The sequence below is a fragment of the Artemia sp. Qi Xiang Cuo genome, chromosome 13 (genome assembly GCF_049724085.1).
Source record: "Artemia sp. Qi Xiang Cuo chromosome 13, ASM4972408v1, whole genome shotgun sequence".
Taxonomy (NCBI): Eukaryota; Metazoa; Arthropoda; class Branchiopoda; order Anostraca; family Artemiidae; genus Artemia; species Artemia sp. Qi Xiang Cuo.
The window spans coordinates 51,069,107-51,084,037 of record NC_142806.1 but is presented as its reverse complement, the minus strand read 5'-3'; the positions used below and the strand labels follow the sequence as shown (position 1 = coordinate 51,084,037).

General features: G+C 35.7%; 1 protein-coding gene across 3 annotated transcripts in view; it reads right to left on the bottom strand.

Moving 5' to 3' along the window:
* The window catches only part of LOC148945391 (MFS-type transporter SLC18B1-like), a 110,543-nt gene that overhangs the window by 30,294 nt on the left and 65,318 nt on the right, over positions 1–14,931 (bottom strand). For all 3 annotated transcript variants that reach the window (XM_089098560.1, XM_089098559.1, XM_089098558.1), the window contains exon 4: positions 4,413–4,575. In XM_089098560.1, coding sequence (XP_088954686.1) covers positions 4,413–4,575 — 163 coding nt within the window. The remainder of the gene's footprint in view (positions 1–4,412; positions 4,576–14,931) is intronic.

Below are 14,931 nucleotides of genomic sequence, written 5' to 3'. Positions count from 1 at the left end.
CCATTTAGTTCGTTTTAGTTTGTTTAGCATTTTACTCGTTTTAGTTTGTTATGTGTTTCTACTTGTTTAGTCTGTCAAATGTGTCTTCTCCTTTAAGTATTAGTGTGTTTCTATTCGTTGGTTAAAAAGTTAAACACCCCCCCCCCCCCCCCGAACAAATCCTGGACACGGTCCTATTGTCGACTTTTTTTTTTAGTAGAAAGAAAGTCTAGTTGATCATTTAACTTTTCCCTGATCATTTCCAATTTTACACTCCTGTAAGCCCTTATTTTAATTGCAATACAAAGATTTCAAACAATATATAATTATAAAGCAAAATCTTGTCGGATGGTAAACTTTTTTTTATCAGAATCAGATCATTCCTATGGATGGTGGCACCTGGGGACAAATAATTACAGCCCCCCCCCCCTACTGAAATATAAGCAAAAATTACCGAATCAGATTGAAAAATTAAATCAGAGTAGACAATTCCCCAGACGTGGCGCCCCAAGCCACGGCGTCTGGGACAACTGCCCGTCCCCCCTCTAGGAACGATTTTGACCAGAGCGTCCGAATTTGCCATAAGGGTTGTAAGCTTTACAATATTTGTTCTCAATCTATGTTTCAGCCGTAGTAGATCCTTAGCATACACGAAAATATCTGACAGCCTATAAAATTCGAGTCCCGTTGTACCTATACATTCAAATATGCTTTCTCATGAACAGAAATTGCTAATATAATTATCCACACCATGATTTTGACAATTGTTAAAAGTTAAGATCCCTTTGTACAAAGGTCCCTCAACTGGTAAAAATAGAATTAGATATTGATAGATTTTAAAGATCAGTGCCGTTAATTCACGAAAATTATGTGGGGCAAAAAATTTAAATTTAAATTCAAAATTTAGGGGTGAGGGGCCATTTTGTTCCAGAGAAAATAATAAGAAAAGCCACTTTTCAATAAAAAATATCAATACGGACTTTTTCCAGAATCTAGGGAACGGGCAGAAAACTTGGGGAAGGGCGTGAAGATTCTCTCCTCCCCCCCTCCCTTCCGATCGACGCCATTGTTACAGATATTACCAGAATATACATTACTGTTGATCTTTTCAAATGCGTTTACCTAAATCCGTCTTTTTAGACTATAAAATCTACAGTAAATCAAAAGCAGCTTAGAAGAAAAACTTGAAAACTGAACAAAGATACCTAAAATGACTAAAAAGCTATTAATAGCCTACAATATAAATTAAGTGTTTTTTCCTGCTACCCTGAAAAATTGGAATTATTCAAGACAAAATGAAAGCGTGGGACAAACTGTAAAAAGAAAGTCGTCTTTGAATAGTTGTAAAGTATTTGCAATTCCATTAAAATAGTAAATTTCGAATTATAGGCCTATTGATTTTCCAAAAAAAAATTAAGATCGACAAGCATAGTATATGTATATTTTATAAGTATATTGTTAGCGAAATGCGTTATCTAAATTTTTTCTTATCTTTTATTTAATTTTTACAGCTACTTGTTCCTAATTCTGCTAGATTGCACTGGTGCAGGCAGCACTTTATTTGGTTTTGTAACTCCCTGTTGCTTTATTTAATAAATTTTAAGTTTTCCAATGAGTCACTCTTGAGTCGTTTTAACTTAAGTCTTATAAGAATTGAAAACTACTAACGAAAGAAGCCTCACAAATTTTAAAAATTAGAACAAGAAAGATTTAAAATAAAGTCAAATAAATTTTAGGTTCAAATTTTAGGACAGATTCAGATTATTAAATTATTTTATCATTTAATCACTTAGATTTTAATGAAAGGTCTGATTTTATTTACACGAAATCTTCCGAAAGTAAGCAGGTTCTTCTGTTTTGAATCTCCTCTCCTTTATTATAAAATATATAAGGCTAGGCTCCAGGCCGTGACTAGGAGAGGGTTTAATCCTGCCCGTGCTCCAACATTCTGTCACAAAAATGTGGAAAAAAAGATCAAGTACACAAAATACAGCCTAGACTAATCTGCAAGACATAGACTGCAAGATATGACCTAGATAGACTGCAAGATATAGACTGCTAGATATGACTGCAAGATAGACTGCAAGATAGACCTAGACGAATCTGCAAGATATTTGACGAACACCACTTTTCGAAACCTTAGAATTAATCATCTGGCCTAATTCGCGCACAAATTTTTGCGCGGGGTCAAATCCTTTAAATCTATATGCAGTTTCAGATGATTATGTTTTTAGCAAATACATTACACTCCTTCATTCTCCTTTTAACTTGGTAGTTTCATTACAATAAGCAACTGCAATTAGCTAATTCAAATAGTTAGAACTACTAATTGGCCTAGAAGATACTTTTCCAAGCCAAGTAACAATTATAATCATGAGCTTAAATTAGCTCGTTCAAAAGCTATCTCGTTCCGATCTCGATCTCGTTCCGAGATAGAGTTGCAGGAAAAAATATAGAGGAAAATGAAAAAGTTTGTGATACCTTGGATGTGAAGGAAGATTTGTTTTGTGAGGAGGAATTAGCAACAGTACTAAAAGAATTAAAGAATAATAAGGCTCCAGATGCTGATAGGGTAGTAAATGAGTTTCTTAAATATGGTGGCTCTGAGGTTAGAAATAAGTTACTGAAGATTATGAATATAATTTTTCAAAAAGGGTAAGTATCAAACGATTTTAGGAAATCCTTAATTAAGCCACTTCATAAGAAAAGTGATGAAAGTGATTGTGGTAATTATCGAGGCATTAGTTTTGGTCTCTGTAGGTGGCAAATTATTTAGTAATACGATACTTTTAGACTGAGAGATGCCGTACACAGTTTTGAGAGAAGAGCAGTGCGGTTTTAGAAAAGGTAGAGGATGTGTTGACCAAATTTTAACTCTTAGGTTGATAATTGAGAAGTGCCTGAGTTTTCAAACACCTTCGGTCCTTAGTTATATAGATTACGAGCAAGCGTTCGACTTTGTTGATAGAGGAGCTTCAGTAAAGGTTTTATCCTTGTATGGTATACAAGACAAATACATTAAAGTGATTAGTGCTATGTACGAGAATAACACTGCTGCGGTTAAGTTAGGAAATGAGGTTAGCAGCTGGTTTTGTATTAAATCAGGAGTTAACCAGGGTTGTGTTCTATCCCCCTTTATCTGGATTATTTCGATGTACTTTGTTTCAAAGAGCACAGGAAAGGCAATGGGAGACCCCGGAATCAAATGGGGAGGAAAAAGTCTCCTGGACTTGGATTATGCTGATGATTTAAGCATCCTAGATGAAAGTGTGAGCAAAATGAATGAAGTTTTAGAGGTTTTTCGAGTTCAGGGTGCTAGTATTGGTTTGAAAATTAATGTTAGGAAGACTAAGTCACTAAGACTAGCAATAAGTGAAGATGAAAAGGTGACGTTGGGTAATGAAAAGATAGATCAGGTGGGCAGCTTCACTTACCTTGGTAGTATTATTAGTAAAGATGGTGGTAGCAGTGAAGATGTTAAAAATAGAATAGCCAATGCTCAGGGTGTTTTTTCACAGTTAAAAAAAAGTCTGGAAGAATAGGAAGATAAGTCTGCAAACCAAGATTAGAATCTTAGAAGCTACAGTGATGACAGCGGTCAAATATGGCTCTGAAGCATGGACGCTCCGAAAAGCGGATGAAGATTTGCTAGATGTTTTCCAGAGAAATTGCTTGAGGATTGTTCTGGGTACCCGGCTGACTGACCGTATTTCAAACAATAGGCTATACGAAAAATGTGGTTCAATTCCGCTTTCTAGGTCTATAATGAAAGAAAGGTTGAGGTGGTTAGGGCATGTTGTGCGGATGAAGGATGACAGATTGCCGAAGATTGTTCTTTTCGGCCAACCATCTAGGGCTAGACGGATAGCAGGTCGTCCCCGTCTGGGGTGGGAGGACGTCATAAAGAAAGATTTAAAGGAAATGGGAACTTCGTGGGCGGGTGTAAAAAGGGAGGCTTTGAATAGATTGGGGTGGAGGAGGAGCGTGCGTAGCTGTGTTGGCATCTGGCGGCTTGGTGCTGCGATGAGTTGTTAGTAGTAGTAGTAGTAGTAGTAGTAGTAGTAGTAGTAGTAGTATATATATATATATATATATATATATATATATATATATATATATATATATATATATATATATATATATATATATATATATATTTATATATATATATATATATATATATATATATATATATATATATATATATATATATATATATATATATATATATATATATATATATATATATATATATATATATATATATATATATATATATATATATATATATATATATATATAGATTTGGGGCTAAAACATTGAAAAATTTACGAAGCAGGTTTGATCAATCTAGGTTTTGAAAATCGTTTTCTCCTTTACGTCAGGTAAAGCTAGAATTAAATTTATAGCTAAAAAGAAGAAGAAAGCAATACCTCCATGCAAAGAGGGGAGCAAAGAGCAGCCAATGGGAATAGATATGAGAATACATCCTCCAAGAACAAGGAATGGCAATTCGTAGCCACCAACAGAGTAGAGAAGTCCACCAATTGCAGGCCCAACTGAATATCCCAAACCAATGAATGTCTCTAGAAAACCCTAAAGAGAAAGCAAACTTTAGTAACCAAGGCTAGTTCCACAAAAGTGGGAATTCCTAACTAAAAGTGCCCTCGTCCCCTGGGGATGGAAGAAAGGATGTATGTGGATAATCATAAAAGAATGATATAAAGGACATGTATACATTTATTTAATGTGATACACATGGTGTTTGAAAAGAAATCTTATGACCTATTCTAATGGGCGGGGTCTGAGATTCCACTACAAGATTGAAATGGATACTGAAAACCTTCTAACCTTCAAAGGGATAGTGTAAACCTTCAAAAGTTAAACACTTTCATTTTTTTTGCACTAGCTATTTAAATAAAACATCTTCGAGAAAGAAAAATTCCTCAAATACATTGGCCGTTGCTCAAATACAAGGGCCGTTGAATTTGAATGAAATGCATTTTTACTGAACTTTAAGAATTTAGCGAAAAGAGCAAAGGTTGAGGAAGGAGAACACCTCTCATTTACGGATTATTTTTTTTTTCGTTTTAAACTTTAATGTTGCTCCTTACTTCCAGTTGAAAACGCTTTTTTTTATTTAATTTCAAACTGTTTTTCAAATAATGCCAGGAAATCCCCCCCCCCCAGTGTAATTGCAATATTTCCCCTGAAAAATTCCCCCGGAAACTCCTCCTCTCCACGCGAAATTCTCCTCGTGGAAAATCTCCCCTCTGCGGAAAATTCACTCCAGAAATTTTCAGTATATCTTGCATAACAAATAATACAAATGATGAATGGGGAAATTAAGTACTTAAAGCCCTATCCCCAGGGACTCTGGAGGGGGGCCAAGTCATTTACAAAAGTATAATTATTAGACCTTTAAACTATGCTGAATCAAATGGATATCTCAATATACTTATTGAATATTTTTGGGGGAAAAGCAGCGTTGGAGGGGGCTAGAACTTTTCGTTTGAACTAGGTCTGTCTTGATCTTCTAGGGCCATTGGTTTCATATCGGGATCAGGAGATTCAGGTTTGGCTCTCTAGTTTGGAGAAATCCAGTAACCTTCGTTTTTATAGGCAGATTAAATTACTGTTTGGAGAAGAGTTTTATTTGAAACTAAACCTACCGTGGAGAGCCCTTAAGTGTTGGTTGCAGGCACGAGCAAATTTTATACCACTGTGTAAAAGATATTGGGAGTCACGTGATGAAGACGACTCGGGGGGAGGCGGGTGTACTTGCCCCATCTGTGGGGAGTTGGGTGATGGGCCGGACCATTTTTTGAGCAGATACCAAAGTTTGGGGATTTTGAGGCATAATTTTTTTCGAGGGGAGGTATCGCTGCTTCCTGGTATTTTGAGGACTACCTCGCGTGACCTAATTATTGCACTAGGTTGCTTCTTAGAGAGAGGATTGGAAGTACGGAAAGCAGCAACTTAAATTTGTTGAGTGTTATTGCGTGGTTTATTTTGTTTTTGTTCAGTGTTTTATGTATATGGCCACTGGCTTTTAAATACACTTGCGGGGGAAAACAATAAAAAACGAAACAAATAAACACACACCTGTGATCTTTCTTCTGGCAAAAATGAAAAATTTTACATTTCTGTAGATAAGAACTTGAAACTTCTACTGTAGGGTTTCCTAATATTCTGAATATGATAAAATGATTTCCATTAAGATCCCTTCATTTTTTGGGGGTGTTTCCAACCTTTTTCGAAAATCAAGCAAATTTTATCAGGCTTGTAGCTTTTGATGGGTAACATTAAACTCAATAAATTTTATATATTTTGAGTCAGCTTACAAATCCAATTCTTTTGATGTATCTATTAGTATCAACACCATTTTTTGAGCTTTGGTTACAATTTGGCCGAGCCGTTCCTTACTTACAGTTTGTTACCACGAACTGTTTGATTGGCGTGTACATATACTGCTTTATAATATATTTCACGGCATCAAGCACATCAAAAGTGTCAGATACGCCATCTGTTCTTACTAAATTTAAGTAATAGATTGCACTTTATGTATCTGTTGAACCATCACTGGAGGGAACCAACCACCTCATATATCCAGCTCAAGGACAAGGTATGAATGTGACTACTTTTCATGTCCTCTTTCCTAGGTGTTCCCTCATTAAGAGAACATATATCTTCTTAATATATGAAATCAAGTGTGTGTCCTTTTTTCCGTCTATTGAATTTTAAACTTAAAAATCCAAGGCAAAAACCTGAAATATTCGGCAAATAGTCTTCGGACCGGGTGACTCGTTTTAAACTATGGAAATTTACAAATTTCAAAGGAACAGGAAATTTCAGAAATTCAGCCTGGTGGCTGGAGCGACGCAAAAATCTTTTGAATGGAATTCTAATTACGCAGTTTGCGAGGCCAAAGATCCAAGGGAGCAGAGAGAGGCAGCAAATACCTACCAAATCTGAATTTTTGCTGGACAAAGAGCCAATGAATCTGGCATTCTAGCCAGGCTTTCTATATCAAATCAATTGTGCTTTTGTTAGTCTTTCTAATTCAGCTGAATTACTCAAGCTAGAAACTTGAATTTTTTTTAATCTTACAATCATGATAATGACCATAAACGATAGAAAACCCTCAAAAGATTACTGAAAAACGAAGGAAGCTTGACCTTGAGTGATGCCAATCGAAGGTCAAAGGCTCGAGCTTCGATCATAGCAAGTGAAGCGAAAGAAGGGACGCTAAGGAGGGCCATGACCTAAACATGACCGAAATGATCAAAGCCACCATTCTCGAAGACTGAAAGCTTGAATAACATTAACCAAGGTTAGGGCAATTCTTGAATATTCCCCTCTCAAAATAAAAGCATTGCAAATTGAGTTTTTTGGTATTTTTTTCGTGATTTCATTTTTCACGTGATTTCAAATAAAACCAAAATTAATAATTCTAATGATTCCAAGATAAGTCACCAAAAATTATAAATTTATAATCTTAACAGTTTGTTTATTCAGTGCAAAGACAGATATATCTGATTTTAAATATGAACTAGAAAAGAATTGGCTTCGCCTGTTTGCCTTTGCCCCTCACAAATATATCTTCGGTGTGTTTATGAATGTTGTTCAGGAGAGTTAACTCCCTGAAAATTCATCAAAACCTTGAAAATTCAGGAATTTTTTCGGTGGTGGGGGGGGGGGGTAAATTTCCTAAAAAAAAAACTGAGTTATATGAAAACATAGGCTGGGAAGTTTTGGAAATGTATATCCAAAATCACCTGTATTTGGGATAATGAACTGGGTTTAAAGTAAATGTATTTCTAACAGTTTTATTTTCAATTCAAGTTTATTAAAAGCAATAGGTAGATGAAGTGCTTGCAGTTACCAATTGACTGTCTTAATCGCATTCCAATTATTTTTGATTCGACCATAAGGTAAACTTTAGCTTAAATACTCAATGAGCTGAAGGAAATATAAGCCATTCTAATATTTAGGAAATCTTTTGTTCACTTTAAGTTTTTTGTTCACTCTTTACACGTAGACCAAGATGAGCCCAGGATTGCACAAAGCCTCCATTCATGGAGGTCCCAGGGACTTCTTGCTGTCCAGTTCTAAGCCAGCTTAAGCACTTCGGTGTAGACCTGAGAAGATCTGTCAGTCCCCGTCCTGCACTGGTTCTGGGATCATTGCTTTTCCTGATGCCAAAATAATTTCAATGATTTAAAGAACATGAAAATTGGAACTTGGAATGTTACGACGTTAAAAAAGGAATATCGCATCGAAATTTTGACTGACGAATTCAGACTATTCAAAATGGATTTATTATTAGATTAAGGAACTCATATCCCCGGGGTAGGAAGAATAAAATTAGATGATATAGAATTTGTTTACTCAGGCACGAAGGATGGGGTACATGGACATGGAGTAGAGCTAATGATAAATAAGGAGGCTGCTAAGTCTTGTTTAGGCTGGGAAGGTATTAATAATAGAATACTAATTGCTCATTTTGTGACTAGAAAGTTCAAGGTATCAGTTATAGTAGTATACGCCCCTGTAGAACCGACTGATGGAGATACTAGTGACTCAGATGAATTTTACTTACAGTTACAGGAGCAAATAGACAAGGTCCCAGGTAGAAATATGATGTTATTGCTGGGAGATTTTAACGCCCAGGTTGGTAGAAATAAGGATAGATAGTATCCCAGCTTAGGTAGATTTGGTGTAGGAGAAGAAAACAGTAATGGATACAGACTTTTGCAATTTCGTAGGTATAACAATCTAGTTATAAACAATGCGGTGTTTGGTCATAAAATCGCTCATAAGCAAACATGGTATTCACTTGATGGTAAGACAGCAAACTGTATTGATTATGCTATTGTAAACCGAAAACTGGCAGGCTCAATACAAGATACTATGGTAAATAGGAGTGCTGTTATTGATGTTAAAAGTAAAGATCACCATCTAGTAGTGTCAAGGGTTAATTTAAAGCTGAAATATCGGAAGGGTAATTACCTCCCGGGAAGTTATGATGTTAGTACACTCCAGGATGAGAATTTGAGAGAAAATTTCCAGGAACAGTTGAATACTATACTTGAGACTTTAAATTTGATAATGTGAAAGATGGTTGGAATTATTTTAGGAAAATAATTTGTGAAGTTGCTGAAGGTGTATTAGGGAAGAAAGCTAGAACTTCAGCTAAGAATATTAGTGAAAAAGCTTTAAGTTTAATAGAAAGGAGAAAGGACTTGTACAATAATTATCTGAGTGATAGATCACATGAAAACAAAAGAAATGTAAAGAAAGTGGAGAAAGCATTGAAATATGAACTAAGGAGGTGTGAAGTGGAGGCCATGGATAAAATTGCCGAGGATTTAGAAGATGCAGCTAAACGGCATAATAGTAAAATATTGTACTGGCATGTTAACAAATTGAGCGGTAGTAGTCAATCCGGACTTGTCCCAGTTAAAGATAGGAATGGGGTGGCAATTAGCGATAAGGCAAAGCTAAAGCGAGATGGGCCGAACATTTTGAGAATTTGCTTAACCGAGATAGAGTTGCAGGAAAAAATATAGAGGAAAATGAAAAAGTTTGTGATACCTTGGATGTGAAGGAAGATTTGTTTTGTGAGAAGGAATTAGCAACAGTACTAAAAGGATTAAAGAATAATAAGGCTCCAGGTACTGATAGGGTAGTAAATGAGTTTCTTAAATATGGTGGCTCTGAGGTTAGAAATAAGTTATTGAAGATTATGAATATGATTTTAGAAAAAGGGGAAGTACCTAATGATTTTAGGAAAACCTTAATTAAGACACTTTATAAGAAAGGTGATAAAAGTGAGTGTGGTAATTATCGAGGCATTAGTCTGGTCTCTGTAGGTAGCAAATTGCTTAGTAATATGATACTTTTTAGACTGAGAGATGCCGTAGACAAAGTTTTAAGAGAAGAGCAGTGCGGTTTTAGAAAAGGTAGAGGATGTGTTGACCAAATTTTCACTCTTAGGTTAATAATTGAGAAGTGCCTAAGTTTTCAAACACCTTTGGTCCTCAGTTTTATAGATTATGAGCAAGCGTTCGATTCTGTTGATAGAGGAGCTTTAGTAAAGGTTTTATCCTTGTATGATATACCAGACAAATACATTAAAGTGATTAGTGCTATGTATGAGATTAACACTGCTGCGGTTAAGGTAGGAAATGAGGTTAGCAGCTGGTTTTGCATTAAATCAGGAGTTAAGCAGGGTTGTGTTCTATCCCGTTTTATATGAATTATTTTGATGGACTTTGTCTTGAGGAGCACAGGAAAAGCAATGAGAGATCACGGAACAAAACGGGGAGGAAAAACGCTTCTGGGCCTGGATTTTGCTGATGATCTAAGCATCCTAGATGAAAGTTTGAGCAAAATGAATGAAGTTTTAGAGGTTTTGCGAGTTCAGGGTGCTAGAATTGGTTTTAAAATTAATGTTGAGAAGACTAAGTCACTAAGGCTAGGAATAAGTGAAGATGAAAATGTTACGTTTGGTAATGAAAAGATTGATCAGGTGGGCAGTTTCACTTACCTTGGTAGTATTATTAGTAAAGATGGTGGGAGCAGTGAAGATGTTCAAAATAGAATAGCCAAGGCTCAGGGTGTTTTTTCACAGTTAAAAAAAGTCTGGAAGAATAGGAAGATAAGTCTGCAAACCAAGATTAGAATCTTAGAAGCTACAGTGATGACAGTGGTCAAATATGGCTCTGAAGCATGGGCGCTCCGAAAAATTGATGAAAATTTGCTAGATGTTTTCCAGAGAAATTGCTTAAGGATTGTTCTGGGTACCCGGTTGACTGACCATATCTCAAACAATAGGCTATACGAAAAATGTGGTTCAATACCGCTTTCTACGTCTATAATGAAAGAAAGGTTGAGGTGGTTAGGGCATGTTGTGCGGATGAAGGATGACAGATTGCCGAAGATTGTTCTTTTCGGTCAACCATCTAGGGCTAAACGGAAAGCAGGTCGTCCCCGTCTGGGGTGGGCGGACGTCATAAAGAAAGATTTAAAGGAAATGGGAACTTCGTGGGCGGGTGTGAAAAGGGATGCTTTGAATAGATTGGGGTGGAGGAGGAGCGTGCGTAGCTGTGTTGGCCTCAGGCGGCTTGGTGCTGCGATGAGTTTTTAGTAGTAGTAGTAGTTTACACGTATATAGGAGAACAGTTTTTAAAGTCTAATTAGAGTTAAATCTGAATTTATTGAACTTTTTTTTTGAATACCTTAATGTTTGGGCCTAAATAAGTTCTTCTTTGCTGTAAAATAAACGTTGTTTTATATTTTTTATTTATTTACTTTTCATTTACTATTGAAAATAAGTTCTTCTTATATAAGTTCTTCTTTGCTGTAAAATAAACGTTGTTTTATATTTTTTATTTATTTACTTTTCATTTATTATTTTCTTTCTTTCTCTCTTTCTTAATATAGTGAATTTAAATGATGTTACACGTATGTGTTTTTTTCCTGATTCATCCCACGTCAACTGTTTGGTTTTGGGTGAATCACATTGATTTTTGTATGTAGGTTGTTGTTGTTAAATAAATATATCATACCATATTCTTTGTTTCTCTATTTTCTATTTTAGAGTATGAAATTTTTATGGGGAGGAGTAGGGAGTACACCTCCTATAGGGAGTACCTTAACTGTTTAAGAATTTGTCAAGTGATTTCACTCAAAAGCATCCTCCTTGCAATCGTTAAACACACCAGTTCTCATAAAATGGCTTCCCTCATCTTTATTATCCATCTTCAGAAAATACAGTCTCAAAAGAAAAAAAAAAGAAAAATTCCACCCTCATCGCGTGTTTAAAAACTAAATCAAAATTTAAGTTGTTACGACGACTGTGTTGAATAAACCCAGGGGTCTACGGGACCTACATTTCTTTAACCTAACAATGACTGGATGACCACTCATAAGTAACAGGATACGAAACGGTGAGGGGACTACTGGGGTCATATGGCAAAATTCGCAGATAACGAGTTGTTACATGAAGTAAGGTTTCAGACTTCCTCATGGTAGGAGGCGAGGACGGCAGAAGACAACACTTGATCAATGTCAGAAGAACACTTCTATTGCAGATAATTACGATGAAAAGAACGCTAATCAGACTTAATGCGTTGTAGTAATGCCTAGAGCAGACCAAGGGCAAGATCAAACGAACGTTTCAGAAAATCAGACCAATTTAAAGTAGAGTACTGGCGTTAAACATTCAAACTGTTAATAATGAACTGCCGAACGAAGTGGAGTTTCGTAATTCTCCCAAGTGGAAGGCGTGGAGACAGCACGACATACTTTCAGTCAAAATATTTTATGAGGTGTTTATGAGGAAGTATTTATTCTGACTGATGGACCATATGGTGTGTTAAGATCAAACGCTATGTTCTCACGGTAGAAGGGAAATTTCAGTGAGCAAGAAAGATCAGGCGGCATCGCTATGTCACTTCCAGCTATTATGTCTGATTGAAAGCGAGATCTTTAAATTTTCTTGAGAAATTTGGCTCACATGCCCCATGCAAAAAAAATCCCAAAAATGTACATTTACATACATGTTTACCACATGAAATCCCTTCACTTGAAGTAATATATTTCGACTAAACAAGCAATGTGGGTCTTGGGGTGGGGGGGGGGGGGGTGACACCTACTCTCTTAGTGTAGAGATCACTTGATTAAGGGTTACATTCACATAATTATTCACCTAAAAAGATTGAGGATAGAAAGGAGCCTCCTGTAAAAACAAGATTGCTCTGAATCATCTCAAAATCTTTGACAATTACAGTCGAATGCATATTTTTAGATATACATTTTTAGATGCATATTTTTTTATTGTATATTCGATACAACCCCTCTCATCTAGAATAGTTTTTATTCGTTTAAAATTTGATATCCTCTTTCTTCTATTAGAATTACCTGACTCTCATTTTAAATTAACCATCTGCTTTCTTCTATTAAAATTACCTGACTCTCATTTTAAATTAACCGTCTGCTTTCTTCTATTAAAATTACCTGACTCTCATTTTAAATTAACCGTCTGCTTTCTTCTATTAAAATTACCTGACTCTCATTTTAAATTTACCGTCTTCTTTCTTCTATTAAAATTACCTGACTCTCATTTTAAATTTACCATCTGCTTTCTTCTATTAAAATTACCTGACTCTCATTTTAAATTTACCGTCTGCTTTCTTCTATTAAAATTACCTGACTCTCATTTTAAATTTACCATCTGCTTTCTTCTATTAAAATTACCTGACTCTCATTTTAAATTTACCATCTGCTTTCTTCTATTAAAATTACCTGACTCTCATTTTAAATTTACCATCTGCTTTCTTCTATTAAAATTGTCTGACTTTTTTTTATACTATTCCCGATTCTTCTTTTCTGCTACAATTTTCGGGTTTTATTCTTTAAAATCCTCTCCCTAGAAAAGTTCCTCTGAATATATTTTGAAGCAATTAGTAGCACAGCAAAATTAGTTATTTGAAAGGCCTTTAACAGTTGGATAAGCATCATTGGTGAAAGCTGCGGAGCCCCTCCACCCTGGGAAGAACAAAATACTTTTGAAGCACAAGATTTTTACAAAACATAGTTTGTGACAAAATACATTATCCCAAAAATAGCACCCTACCTCGTCTTGTAGAAATTTTCACGTGCACTCGCATGCATAAGTCATTTAGCAAATAGCAGGTGAAAAGTTAAAGATGTATCTAAAAATAAACTTTAACGGTGGATCAAAGGGACGGGGGCACCTTTTATATTTTATCTCTGCCAAATCTCTAAACAAAAAATATAACGGAAAGTTTTTTGTTTGATGACTGGCACAGTATAATCAGAAGCAGCATGGACATAAGACATAAAAGGGGGTTGCGACCCCTCCCTAATCCATCTCTATTTACACTGACTTTCAACATCTGCATGATAGTTGAGCAGAAAAAACGTATAACGATTGACCCTTTTACCTCAAGAGCTTTCTGATTTCAAACCTCAAGGTTTCTGAAACACTCCACAATGTCCAGGTAACACCAACCTGGAGGCTGTTTTCATGAGGACTCAGGTTGAACTTGAGTTCAACTAAAATGTTCATGAAAACAACAAAAGATAGATAAAATCCATCTTTTGTTCAACTTAGAGATGGATTTTCAACTTAGAATTCTATGTAGCTTGACGTTCTACTCTGCTACTAACACAGAGTTGAACAAACGATGGATTTGAGCTCAAATTCAAGTTCAACTTTAGATGGGTTCGATGTGGATTTACGCAAAAATATACATCCAGCGAGCAAATCCAGCGCGAAAACATAACTCCACGTGGAAGTTGAACTCGAGTTCAACTAAAATCCTCGTGAAAACAACGAAAGATAGATAAAATCCATCTTTTGTTCAACTTAGAGATTGATTTTCAACTTAGAATTCTACGCAGGTTGACGTTCTACTCTGCTACTAACACAGAGTTGAACAAACGATGGATTTGAGCTCAAATTCGAGTTCAAGTTTAGATGGATTCGAGGAGGATTTACGCAAAAACATACATCCAGCGAGCAAATCCAGCGCGAAAACATAAATTCACGTGGAAGTTGAACTCGAGTTCAACTCAAGTCCTCGTAAAAACAGTTACACTGGAACACTGGAAGATGCTACACTGGAAGATGTCATTACACTGGAAGTTACACTGGAAGATGTCATAATTTGTAGGGAATAATCCTTACCAACATAATCTAAAAAATTATCTCAAATAAAAACGCAAGGAAGTTAAACTAAGAGTAATATCCATACTAAGATTTGTGTGTGGGGGGGGGGGACTTTCAAAATATTAAACTTCCCCGTTTTGACTGCCTTCTGATGTTCCATTTACATTAAAAAAAAAACTTGAGAATATACATGAGTGTTCTCTAGTAATAAACAAGTGTACAATAGGTAAACCTGAAGACCATCATTTTAT